Source organism: Oxyura jamaicensis, chromosome 2, assembly GCF_011077185.1.
Source record: "Oxyura jamaicensis isolate SHBP4307 breed ruddy duck chromosome 2, BPBGC_Ojam_1.0, whole genome shotgun sequence".
NCBI lineage: Eukaryota > Metazoa > Chordata > Aves > Anseriformes > Anatidae > Oxyura > Oxyura jamaicensis.
The window spans coordinates 114,718,386-114,732,531 of NC_048894.1; the positions used below are offsets into that span (position 1 = coordinate 114,718,386).

General features: G+C 39.2%; 1 protein-coding gene across 18 annotated transcripts in view; it reads left to right on the plus strand.

Annotated features, from left to right (window-relative positions):
* The window catches only part of DTNA (dystrobrevin alpha), a 221,709-nt gene that overhangs the window by 172,661 nt on the left and 34,902 nt on the right, over window positions 1–14,146 (plus strand). For 6 of the 18 annotated variants that reach the window (XM_035319608.1, XM_035319610.1, XM_035319612.1 and 3 more), the window contains 5 exons: window positions 1,905–1,913; window positions 4,053–4,133; window positions 5,989–6,078; window positions 11,742–11,819; window positions 12,426–12,518. In XM_035319608.1, coding sequence (XP_035175499.1) covers window positions 1,905–1,913; window positions 4,053–4,133; window positions 5,989–6,078; window positions 11,742–11,819; window positions 12,426–12,518 — 351 coding nt within the window. The remainder of the gene's footprint in view (window positions 1–1,904; window positions 1,914–4,052; window positions 4,134–5,988; window positions 6,079–11,741; window positions 11,820–12,425; window positions 12,519–14,146) is intronic. The other 12 variants (XM_035319616.1, XM_035319617.1, XM_035319623.1 and 9 more) reach the window with 6 other exon arrangements.

Here is a 14,146-nt window from a genome sequence, read left to right on the forward strand (position 1 = left end):
ACTCTGCTTTTCAGACTGGAGGCTGCCCTGGTGGATGTGTCGTGCCAAGCTGCTGTTGCATTCAGCTGTCGCTTAAAACCTGAGCACCTCCTTACAGGGGAGCTTGTTCTTGGGAGTGCATCAGCCAGGGGTGGATTTGCTGATTTGCTACCACACTGCCCTGCGTGGTGTAAAACCCAGCTCCGCTGGCAAGTCAGTGGTAATTTCACAAGGTGGATTTTGGCCACGCTTAATGGAAGGACAGGGACATGGAACTGAAAGAGAAGCCTCTGCTCCCAGGTGGCTGGAGGCCCTCCGAGGCCTTGGGGTCCGTCAGAAGCAAGCAGGTGGTAAAAGCTGGGCTTCTGTGAGGGGACTGAGTGCATTTAGGCAAGGCAAAAAAAAGAGAAGGTACCGTAACTGAGTAGGATCCATTCCAAATCTTTGCTGTGAAATTAATGCCTTCGTTCTTCCTAGCCATATAGGCATAATTTAGAGTGATTGGATGTGAGAATGAGCCACCATCCATTTTGTTTTATGATAGGGTTTCTCTTTATCTGTAGATTGGCAATATAACTATATTGGCTATAATGGGACGTGAGTGAAAAACCTGTAAGTTGTGGAGGCAGCATGATCTACAGAATAATTCACATAAATTAACTGAGGGGAGAGAGATGCCACCGTACCTCATTGAGTACTTCTATCTTCTTGCCCATGTGATTTTTATTTTTAAATGTAATGGAAGTTGAGAGAAAGAGCTCTGGGCGAGAATCCAGGCAAAAAGGTTTTTATACATGCATTTAATGGAAGAATTCTGGCAACAAAACCATATCCTTTTTTTAGTAGTTTCTTCCTTAAATGAGGACAAATACTCTCTGCATTACTATACTGCCTTTGCTTTTCATTTTTCTTACACTTTTGAGTGGTACCAGACACAAAGATCGGAGGGTTTTTCTATTTTACTGGTGCCACACAAAATTTTAAATTAAATTAAAAACACATCTAAGGCTTATCTAGAGAAGTAGCCATCAGTGTGTAGTTAACCTGACAGAGGAACTTCTCAGGGGTCATTTTGCCTTTCTGTGCATAAGATTGGCAACAACAAAGACACACCAGACTGCAGAGACATGGCATGGCCAGCGCATCACAGAGGGATTTTCAAAGGCGTTCTGCTCCGGCCTGACTTCATTTCCATCTACGCCAGTGGGAGCGTTATTTTTTGACACTGGCATGAAGATTTTAGGCCAGCATGGAACACTTGGGAAAATTCCTGTTATTTGATTCATTACTGTGGGTATGTGTTATGCTATAGCATGCATTTATTACACGGCATATTTAGGTAGCATTGTTTTAAGTGTTTTCTTCCTCCTTGAGGACAGTTGATTGGGTATCAACAGTTCATGTTTATCAGAAAGCTTAATGACTCACTTTCAGAAGTTTAGAAATAACCTCTGAAAGATAGACGTTTACAGTCAATAGATAAGAGTTTGCTTTGCTTTGTCATAAAGTCTGCTGTTCTTGTTTTTTCACGTCACACAACTGTATAGGTGTGTTTGAACATCCATTTAATATCCAAGTTGAACCTGAGAATGTGACAGTAGGCATCAGCCTTAAAAAAAATGACTTGGGAAAGCTCAAATTAGTTTTAATTAGTTTAAATGGTTTCTTGATACAAGAATTGACAAAAAAAAAATGCTAAGCACAAAACTTTAGCTAAGCTTTGGAGTTTGTAGACATTTGTATGCAAGAGTAACTCTGCACATATAAACATCATCAGTAACCTGTTATGTGTAGAGACTCTCACAATTTTTGCAGAATCAGGGACATAAGGGTAAAGTTTGTCCAGTGCTATACTAAGACCACATACATTGCATACTGACAATTTAATTAATTATGTCTTTTCCATTTCATTTTGGCTGCAAAAGAGATACTTGGTGAGTATTTTTCTTCTTTAGTACACTTGTTGGAGGAAAATAGCTTGAAAAATGTCTATTATCTAGTATCTACCAATCCCTGACTTTTTATCAGCAACCAAATCCATAATCGTCTGTGTACACAGAGACATACTAAAAGGAAAGAGCTCTTCAGGGGTGTTAGAAATTTTCCCTTCTATTCAACTTTTGATATAGAACTTAGGAAAGACATGAACATGAAGTACATAAGTGGTGATTTGCTGAAATTCATAGGTGCAGCATACCCACTGGGCAAAGCAGAGCCCAAGCTCTGCCGAGAGGACACTCTCCATCTCCTTCCTTGGGAGAACATCAGGAATCAGCCTCTCCTCCCTTCTCCTTTGGTGAACTGCACAGCCCAGGGTTGGACTTATCTTCAGAAATCCTGATTTCTGCCCAGTTGGTGTTTGAAAGTGTTCGCTTGACAGTGGTTGCACTGTGAAAAGAAAAAAAGCAGCACAGCAGTAGTCACATGTGGTTGGTATGAACTGTTGCTCCTAAATAATTACCAGCCAACAAGTCACCGGTTGCTTACTCATTAAATAAGATCAGCTTCCAAGTATTCTCTCAAAGTTTATTTTCAAATCTCTATCTCAAGACTCATACTACAATGACCTTTCCATTATCGTAAAAGTGGTTTGGCTCCAATTATGGCCTCATCCCAGCTCTTTCTAGCTTTGATGAAGCAGTCCACAAAAAATAATACTAAGCACTTTTCCATCCAGCAATAAGTACGTAGAACACAAAGGGATGTTTCTCAAATTCATGACTGACCAGATCTGCAGTTTTTCATGTGCGTCTGCAGACACAGGCTAAAAATATGTTTTCATATAAATATGAAAAATTCTGCATCTTTCTATACCTTGATTTTAACTTCTTTAAAATCAGTGTGGTGGTTTCATACCAAGAAATCCATTTGGACTTGCTAAAGAAGACATTTATGATTGTTTCCTAACAGTAACAGAGTAAGAAAGAAAATATATACTAATCAGTCACTTCTGTGCTAAGCTGGCTTTCCTCATTTCTTACAAAGAGTTTGAATGACCAATTGTCTTGTGCAATTAGAGCAGAGTGAATTTTTTGCAGATGGCTACTGTATTTTGATTTGCACATTTGCAAAATTGAGAAGGCAAGACAGATCTTCCACAGAGCTTAAAGGGGACATTAAACACCTTGAAATCTAGGCAGTTTGCAGTCTGTATTATATATGGCTTCAGGTTCTGCTCAGATCTAAAAATCCTGTGATTTTAGTATTATATTTTTCATTTTTTTCCAAAGTATCCATATCTTTCGCCCAACGTTGCATAAGAAGTCCATTAAGAAGGGAAACTTTTGCTTTGATGAATACGGAAGCAAATATTATGCACAAAATGTTTTTTAAGACTAGACAGTAAAAGAAAGGAGAGGAAATAATCCTTCTCATTTCATTTTTAATCAGAGCAGGAGATAAAAAAATGTAATAATAAAACCATCATTATTAATGGGTCCTTTAAAACTAGATACTTATTTTAAATTCTGATTTGGGGGGTGATATCCCAGCTGAAAAGCTTTGCTGTTAAGGCAGTTTTGTACTGCACATATTTTATGGGACACTGAGGGGTATGGGGACACTGTGGTCACTGTGTGGATATGGTAGCATGGAACGCATCACCAGGGATAAATCTGTGAAAAGCTGTGCAATTTATTGGCAACGCAGACCTCCATGCTGCCACAGCAAACCTGCTACCAGTGCTCAACCTAGCTAGTTGAACACAACAACGGCACCATAGACTACCAGCCTCTGGAAAGAAAAAAAAAAAAATGCATAGTAATTATTTTGCCAAAGCAGGAAAAAAATAAAGTGAGTTCCTTAAAATTCATCTCAGAGCACACAAAAGCATTATTTCCTTTCAGACCTAAGCAAGCAGCAATTTCTGGTTAAAAACACAGCATCTTTAATTTGGAGCCATATCTACTTAAAGCAGAAGACACAAGCAGTAATGTTACTTTAAACAAAAGAATTACTTAATTCTCTGCAAATAATATTGCTGATGGGTGGGGTGGTGGTGTTTTTTTGTTGTTTGTTTTGTTGGGTTTTTTTTGTACCATGTTAATACAGCTGGATATTTTGCCTTCTTCTAGGCCCCCCCGACCTGTAACCAGCATGAATGACACACTCTTCTCCCACTCTGTTCCCTCAGGAAGTCCTTTTGCAAACAGAAGGTGAGTTGTTATCCTAATTTATGTTAAGTGACTGTATGAGGGTGGTAGAGATTTTTAGAGATTTTAACTCCCCCTCCCAGAAAAAAAAAAAATACAGAAATGCCTTGGTTACTTCGGACTGATACTCTGATATCCAGATGGAAAGTTTGAGTAAGGGCACCCCAAACTCCTAAGAAAAGAGCACAGAGCTTCAGTTCTTATTTGTACCCCTAAGTCCTACTAAATGTACTCAAATGCTACTTAGGCATCCATTGATAGGGGCTTAAAATGATCTGTATAAGTCGTTTTGTAGATGTTGCAGCACTGAGGGAATAGAAACTGGGACATGCCATTGCCAGTAGAGAATGCCTGCTTCATATTGCAAGGTATGATATGAACCAAGGGAAAATGTGTTCATACTCAGAAGGTAGCAAGGCACCCTTCTTCCTGTTAAGCCATTCAGATTTTCTTTGAAGGTTACAAGTCTTGGAATATGGTGACCCGTCAACAAACAAAACAGAAAAGAGTGGTCAGAAACATTAATCCCAAAGAAAAGGTGCTTGCAGCTGAGCATGTACATTTTGGCTCAGTATTTTGGCTCACATGGCCAAAATATGTGTGTAACACTTGCTGGCTGTTTCACCCAATCTATGTAAGCCCACCAACGTACATAGATGAGAAGGTGGCAGGAAAATAACTTCTTGCTATACTGGGGAAGAGTGATATGTCTTCCTTGAGTGCATTTTATTGCGTGCTCCTTGCTGTATTTGTCAGTGCTTCAGTGTTCCCAAATAACCAAGCACAACCTCTGGGTATGCATGGCTACCTTTTTTAACACTGAAAACAAATCCTCAAAGTACAACACTGAAATGTCAGAGTAAAGATGTTTTGCTACTGCTTTGATTTATGAACTTTGGTATTGGGAGCTATAAACTGTAAACTCCCCTTGTTATCTTAGTGCAAGTGCTGCTGGGTACATCTGAAATGCTTTTTGAGAGCCAGCCCCAGGGCAGCCCCCAAGACAAGATCTGCTGCCTGTACAGACAGTGAAACTGCAAATGCAAATTCATTTCTACAGTTGGAGCGTGTGGGATTTTATGTGCCGGGACAAGGCATAACAATCTATTTGTGGCCTCTCCAAGACAGGTCTTTAAGAGCATTGCTCTTTTAGAGTATAGCCGTTGCTTCCCTTTGTGCCCAAGGAGTCCCTGTGCTCATTCAACAGCAGTGTGCTTTGCCATGTAGGTTAGGAACCTGCAGGAATAATTGCAGCCCTATTTACTGGGCTACTTGGATTTTTTGGAGTACAAATAATTCCTGATAATTTTACTTTTGTCCCCATTGGTAATTCAGCTGACTGTCTAACTATCAGGATTAAATGTAGATAATCCCTGGGCCATTAGAATTCCTGTCCTCCTAGAGGGAGAACTGATTGATGGAGAATCCTCTGAAGGCATGAGACCAAACTCTACAACCATAGGTACCCAGACTAAGTGCACAGTATAACATCCTTTTACAACAAAAGTTTCCATGACGCAGAACTAACCAGTTCCGGCTCTTTTAGAGCTAACAGTACCCTGATATGTAAAACGATTCTGTATAATAAAAGCTATTGTAACTTTTGTTTCATTGCACTAACAGGATTTTAAGAGCTTCACAGTTTATTCTCATCTTTATTTTCAACTCTTACAAATTTAAATTGCATCTTGTTATTAAACAAACAAACAAAAAAAAAAACAACCTACAAGCCATAAAGTCGTTGTTCTTTCTAAGTGGTTGTAAATCGTATTTATTGTAATGAATCCACTCTGAACACGATACTCTCTGTGCATACTTTTTGGGGTATTAACAAGGTTTCGTTGTTTGAATCATTCAGGTTACTTGGGGGTATAAATGTAGCCAGTCCTGTGGCTGATGAGCATTCTCTTATAAAGCTGTATGTAAATCAGCTTCACAACAACTCACGGTCAGTATGAGAGCACTAACCCACTAATTGCCGTAGTTCTGTAGCTCAAGCACTAAATCATTAGCAGTTCTGCTAAATTACTAAAGATACTCTTTAAGGAAAGCTCTGGCGGGCTAGAGGATTTGTGTGGCTCTAATTAGTCTTTTGATTAGACTTCCTGCTGGCTGTGGGCTTTGCCAACTTTTCTTGCTTGTGCACAGCACAAATCTTTCATTTTACCTTTTCACATAGGATTAATACTACACATCTGGAGGAAGTTGGAAACATTGTTTTTGAAAACCAAAAAATGGCACCTCTATGTTTTCACCTTCAGCGCGTGGCTTCCCAGTTGCATTCTTGACAGAGGCATGAAAGAGGCTTGCACAAGAGTCTGGAAACGATTCCCACTCTCACGGCCAGCCTGCCCTCCCTTTTCCACGGCTCTTGCTGCTGGTGGTTGCCAGTCTGCAGTTAGCGTCACTTGCCAATAACCTTCCCAAAACCACTTTGCTTTGCTTCTCAAAATGGCCACAGAAAAGGCAGATCTAAACCTCCTGTAGCTAGCGAAGACCTAGTATTTACTTAGAGAGCTCCAGATGTGACCAGTGCCTCTGGCTGATGCACTCTTCTCCCAGAACTCTCTTTCATCTTAGCGACCTGCAGGAGGAGATGAATTCATTCTACATAAAATATACACTGCTGGGTACGAGCAGTTCCACTCTTTTTTTTCCTTCCTTTTTTACCATGGAGTGTAATGACCTTTCTTTTTTTCATCTTTGATTAGTCCATGAGCATTAGCTATAATTCAGTAAGAAAGTACTGAGACCAAGGTACTTTTGTCCTAAATGCCAAGTTCTTCAATCTGTATTAGACTAATAAAAACATCTTCATTCATTTTTGTAGGTTTTACTATTATTGTTGCCCTGGGAAAATCAGGCCTCATTAGTGGAAACCCATCCTCTCATACATCAGAGAAACAGACTTTGACAGCCTTGTTTGCAATTCTGCTGATTTTATATTAAATGCTCCATGATTCACATTATGCTAAGAATTGTATAAACTCAGGGTAAAATTTCTAGCTGAATGTAATCAGGAGTAAAAGCTCTGCTGGCTGTGTTTTCACTGCAGACAACTTATTAAAGGTTACTTTAATGTGTGTTGCAATCTAGTTCAGAGGTTTCAGATAGTTTTACAAAAAGTTTTTTTTTTTTTTTTTTTTTTAATGTGTTTAGAATGTTTATGCAGAAGAGAATTGGCAAAGACTGTCATTTGTAGCATTCCCATGGTACTTACTTAAGATAGTTTTGTTCACACAGGGGCCTTACCATTCATGACCAGTTTCTTCCTGTAGTAGGAAGTGCCGAATTCAGCACATCAAGTCATCCTGGTGCTGGAAATGAACATGGTGTCATAAGCACAGCAAAGCACTGTCTTCATTTCTGGATTCATGGGTGAAACAGGGAAATGAACTAGGAAGAGGAAGGATCTTATTAAGAAAAATATCTTTGATAACTAGTAAATATAATGAGTTGTGGGGAACAGCTGAAAGGAGATTGAACATGATATGTTATTTGAAGTTTAATTGAGCCTGAAGCACCAATTTTGGATGGATATGCAATTATTACAAAGCTCAAAGGAAGTCAGATTTAGGCTTTCCTCAAGATGCTTCTTAGTTTCTTCAAGCCACTTCAGCATCACAGTCCCTCTAAAATTAACGCTTACTTAGTTTGAGCCATCATGTCCATAAATGAGCTTTAATGAGAAGCTTGGCATAACAATTAAAAATACCTTTCTTTAAAATATACATAGTGTGCAAATTGATATCAACAATATACTGTGCTCAGCTGGCTCCTTTATTCCTCTCTGTACAGCTCAAGAACAAATTAAAAATACTCATATTAGAAAAGAAGAAACAAAAAATCACTGATCTTTTCCCAAATACCAAATCACAGCCATTTGTTGTGATGACAGCTAATATGCAATTAAAACCACAAGTCCTGATTTGTTTTTACTGGAGCTAATATTCAGTTTTTAATCTCACATTTATTTGTCTGATCTCTGATTACCTAGAGGGCAGCAGAATAAGAGAATGTTGCTGTAGAGTAGGCATTGCCCTTGTAAACCCAATGAACTGGATGTGTTATGCCAAAACAAGTTAAATTAGCATTATAGAAACTTCTATCTAGTCAAGAATAATAACTCTACCCAGCTAAATTAACATTTTCTTCCTTATTCGGATTCTTTTTTTCCCCAGCTACAATCTATCACTATCACGGTAATGGATACAATCTCTTTCTCTCTCTCTTAATAACTGTCTCCTTGAAACTACGGAATTACAGGTTTTAGGGTGGGAGAAGATGAAACAGAATGGCCTTTCTTGCATTTTTTCAGTGTCCCCTCACACGTAGTATGTTTAGTTCTTCTAAAGGCGTCATCAACTAGAATAAGTGGAGTGACACAGCACATTCTGATGAACCTGAAATAACTCAGTAATTCTGTAGTAGATGGAAAGAATACACTATGGTATCAAATGCCCTTAGCCAATGAGAAATCGAGCCTTATTTAATGATGAGTCAGAAAAGATCTGGATATTCTGCCTGGGCATACAGCGCTGAGCAATTAGGCAAAATTTCTGGACAATAACTAACTCTGGAGGAAAATGTTCTGGTTGCTCCTGCTGTCCACATTTCTTTGGCTAAGGAGTGTTGTAGACTTGAACTGTGTGTTGCCTTTGCATGTTGTTTTCACAAAAAGATGAGAATCCTCCTTGGATTTTACTGACCAGTATTCTGCCTGCTAAAGGAAGGGTTAATATCTGGTTGTTTCAGTAGTCAGGTAGGCTCCAAAATAGGGTGTATATAACATTTGCAGCAAAATTGTTGGGTCTGCATCTTTGTAGATATCTGCTCCGAGCTGGAGGCTTTCTCTCTTAGGCTGGATGGGAAAGCATTCTTCGGCAGCTCACTTTAAGAGGAATGTGACTTAAAAAGAGACATTCCAGTTTGTAGGATCCAGAGAAGTTCACTCTGGCCAGAACAATCTCTGTACTATTGGCTGTATTTTGGGGAATTTATGGACAACAAATATGGAGATAAATGTTGGCTCTTCCAAAGGAATTAACATTGAAGGTGGAAACAGGGACAAAGATTGAAGGGATTATGCAAGTGACAGCTTAAACTTGGTATCCAAAGATACTAAAATTATGAAAGAATTGGTAAGCACCTGCAGGATAATAAACAGATGAGAAATAGCCATCATGGATTTGTCAAGAACAAATTATGTCAGACCAAACTAATGTACTTCTTTGATGGATAACTGGTCCAGTGGATAGAAAAGATGCAGTAGATATACAGCTTGACCTTAAAAAGGCTTTTGACATAGTCCCAGATGACACAGAAGTACCCGAAGGAAATAAGGGCTAGGGAAAATCAGTATAAGGTCAATGCACAAGTGGCTGAAAATCAGTAATTAAATTTTCAAAAGTTTGCTGTCATTCTAGAAGGACGTATCAGCTGGGATTCTTGAAGTCTATCTTAAGTCAGACACTAAGCACTATTTCTTGTAATGACCTCGTCAGAGCAGTAGAGTGAGTGTATGCAATTTGTAGATGGCACAAAGGTTGAAACAGTTATGGGAAGGAGTGCTTGGAGAGCAGTTTCTAAATTAAAAAATGAGCTCAATTGCAATGGTAGTAATTGATGTCCAAATGATCTGAAATCAGTTAGAGGAAACACACTAATTATAAGTGCTATAGCAAGGAAGCAAATAATCAAATAAAAGATGGAGCGTAATTGGATGGACAGAAATGTTTTAACAAAGGACCAAGCAGTTGCAGTGAACCACAAACTAATTGGAGTCAGCATTATGACTTAGAGTGCGTCTGACTCTGGGACACCATGTGGAAATCCATTAAAACTCATTACCCAGAGGAGAAGGCATCTGCCTGGAGGTTTGCACCCAGTGCAGGGCATGGTATTGGAACAAATATGCTAGTCAGCTTGGCAGAGTCCAGAGGAAACACTCAAATATCAAAAAAGCTTAGGAAACCTGACGCATAAGAAAAGGTTGAAAGACGCTAGTATGTTTAATCTACTAAGAAGGAAATGGAGGTGAGAAACAATAGCAATTGTGAGGTTTGCGTAACAGTCCCTCCACGCTATTATGTTGCTTCTGGAGCATAGGAGAGCTTACACCTGGTAGTGGGGACATTACACCGCAATGTTAGAAAGCAAAACGTGAAATCTACCATGTGGTCTTCAGTCTCCAATTATGGCAACTAATTTATCTGTACTTAAGAACAGAATGCTGCTTTTTTTTTGGCTGGTATGGCACATCTTGTATCCCTTTAGTGCATTTTCTTTCTGTAAGTGGGAAGAAAACACAGTGAGAGACAAATCCTTCTAGATGGCTTGGGGCATGCTTATCTGCATGGATGTTGCTTCTGTAGAAGCACGGCACATGTAAATAGCATGCTGATGGACATAGAAATGTGAAGCAAGCTTTTTTATTCTGTGTTGTATTGCATTTAATTGAGCTATCTTTCAGATTTATTACAAAACAATAGGGCTTGGGTTCTTAGAACACCTTGTGGTGCCATCCTTTTCAGAATGCTCAGTAAGGTTGATAGCTCCAACGAGGTTAATAGCCTCAACCTTATTGATCCCTCAGTAAGGCTGATAACCTCAACCTTATTGAACCCTCAAACCTTATTGAACCTCCCGAAGTAGGGAGAGAATGGCACACACCCAATCCTAGAGAATTCTTTGTTTGTCCTAATATAAAAGTTTTTGCTCTTCAGTCCATCAGTCGCATCTGCCCAGATTATCGTGCATCACATTTATACAGCATCATCTGCCGATACACACACACATCTGGATGCACAGATGCATGCATGCTCACACACAGGTCTTTTGATCAAAGGTATTTACAATATCAGTAGCCAAACCAAAAAATAAATAATTTTAAAAAGCAAGAAAGTAAAATATATTTCTGTTTTGCTTTGTTGTTTTTTTAAACCAGAAACTCTGCACCATGAAAGAAAAGCTAACATTTAAATTTCTCTGCTTTTAGCCAGTATTATCTTAAGAAATTATTAATATGGATATTTTTCTGTTGGGAAAGATGGAGTTACTGCAATCCACTAAATACTGTAGTTAGGAAAAAAAAAAAAAAAAAAAGTGGCATTATGCAATTGGACAAATGGGATTTGATGAATTACAAATTCTTTAAATCAACAGAAGAACAATACTTTGGAAAACAAAATTGGTGTATCCTATCATTGGATGTAAATAAGAAGACTTCCATAATTTTTTGAAACTACTTCATGGCAGATTCAGAGAAAATCAATTTAGCTGTTATGGGGAAGTTGAAGGCTGCATTTCAGGTGATGTGTACATCAGACTCCTCCTGGAAATGATACAAGCCTTCAGCTCTCCATTTGTGAGAGAAGCATGTTTTATTTGTCTTTTCTATAGTGAAGGTTTTATAGTTTGCTTTTGGAGAACAGGAGGGAAAACTAATTCTTGACATACATTTCCAAAGTTGTCTAATATTTCTTTAAAGGTTCTGTTTTTTATTTTTATTAAGTCCAGACCTCTTGAATGAGTTTCTCCAAACTCTGTTCTGTAATGAATTTCAGACATCAGTGTTTACCTTCTTCTTAGTTCTCCTGTCTTATTAACTAGCTCTCCTTACAAGAATACTGAAGTAGAGCAGAGCAAACTGCTGGCTAGGGCTGCTCCAGCTTTCTTGAAAGGCAAAGGGTAAGTTAAAATAGAGAGTATGTTCATAGCTTGCACTAACACAGCTAAAACAAAACTTTTCCTCTATTCCCTCTGCTTTTAATATATTACATAAATATCTTTCCTGAGACAATTCTAATAACCAATTAACCCTGCAAGCTAAGTAGGGCATGTTTAAATATATATATGTACACCTGGATGTGAGGTCTTGATCAGACACTTCCAAGCAAATCCAGCTTGTGATTTCACTATGTTAATTGTGTGTAACATAGATGTATTTGATGTGTATGCACTATACATAGTATACTAAGGCAATTAGAGCTGACCTCACAATCTGCTTTATTTAAATTAAATGGTACTGTATGGCCCCAGTCCCTGGCCTGATCTGGCATCTCACCAATTTCCATGACTGGCTCTGTAACTGAGTTGTGTTCAACCATCCTAAGCCATTAAATACTTAATATGTAAATGACAACAATAACAAAATAATTTCTGCACTTTTTTCTAAGAGCGTTTAATTATTCGTTCCTAAATTCCCATTTCACAATCTTACTTGCTCCTGCTTTCTCTGTTTATTTCCCTCTGTCTGTCCGGACCGCACCCTCTCTCCCCCCGACCCCATTCCAGGTTACAGTACAGCCTCGATGTTGCAGACAGGCTGGCCGATGAACATGTACTCATCGGGTTGTATGTCAACATGCTGCAGAGCAACCCCGCACGGTTAGTGCAGGTTTGGCACCTTGGGGAACCCAGGAAAGGGACGTTGGTCGGCCATGAGCTCTTCCCGCTTCCTTGTGGCTTCACATCATGCAGCTCTCTATGAGCACTAACCTAAAGGGAATGCGTGTGTGTGTGGGGTATGTCCTCCCAGAGCTGGCAATCGCTGTTATTCCCCCGAGTGATAACAAATAGCAAGGTATTGCAAAGAAGCACTTAGTTAAAGAGTGACTGTACAAATTGGTTTGGGATGCCACACACCAGTCAGTGCAGCTCTTGTCGACAGCACGGAGATGTTCACGCAGTGATGACTGACAAGTCTGTATTTTCAAGGAAATAATTGCTGAGGTGGTATATAATTTGTAGCTTCATCGTACCTTGAAAGTAAGAAATGATAATAGTATGTAAATAATGATAATAATAGGAATTTGCTTACTAGCCTAGTGAAGGAAGGAGTTCATTTCAGTTTTTCCTTACATCAGGCATTGTTTTTACATCTACCATACTTCTGCATTGCTTACGTCTTGTATACATATTTGCCCTTTATCTTTCATTCAAAATTCAGGTATGACAGGTTTTAAAATGGGTATGTTGAGCATAGTTCACTATTTCTGCTGGAGGGAATATGCAGCTTTGCCTACTAAACCTATGTTCTGTCCTAACACTGGTGGAAGATGGCATCGCAGCAGGCCATGCTGTGGAGGGGATGTGCTGGCTCGCTTCTCCAATAGCAAGAATAGCTACTGGCAGCCCTGTACCAGAGAGATGGTCAGCAGTGCAGAAAACATGGCACTGAACGGAAAACTGCAGGATGCTTCTGATGAAACTAGATTCATGCTTCTTTTTTTTTTTTTTTTTTTTTTTTTTTTTTTTTTTTTTTACTCATAATGAGCCCTTCAGTTTCCCCTACTGCTACTGCAGAGTATTTCCCAGGTTAGGAGAAACTCTCCATATACTCTTACACGTAGAGAAGGCAACAAGCCAGCTTCTTTAGGGAGGGTGAATGCAGTGGTTCTCTGCAGTCTTATAAAACTAACTTCTGTGTGCAGCTGCAGTTGGAAATGATGGTAATTTGCCATGTAGCTATGCGCAGTGGAGAGAAGATTCTGCTTTTATTGTTCTGGATCTGCTTCTCTACTCTGCATCCCACTGGAATTTGCCACTGGGGGAAAAAAAGGCAAACTGGTTGTTAAAGAGAAAAATAAAAAAACACTTCTTCAAAACAAAAACATTTTGAAGGGGAATTTCATTCTTGGAGCAGTGCTTCCAGAAAGCAGGCTTTAATAATATTTACAGAGTGCCTGTGGAAACAAGCTGCTGGGGGCATGTGTTTAGACCAGTCCTTGCCCAGTCGTGATTGAAGAGGACAGAAGGACAGTACCATTAGGTCTAGTTTGACAGGAGGAAGAAAATGCAGCCCTGCCAACCATGAGTGATCTACTCAATATGGGCATTCATGAGGCTAGCATAGACTGGACCTGGTTTACAGTCATTTTTGGTGGGGGCTACTGATGCTATAGCTGAGGCTGATTAAGCCTCAGTGAGGACCACCAGTTAGACCCCTCTGTGAATGCTAAGACTCATCTTTACCATCTCCATCCTCTAAATTTTATCCAATATACTCCACGTTC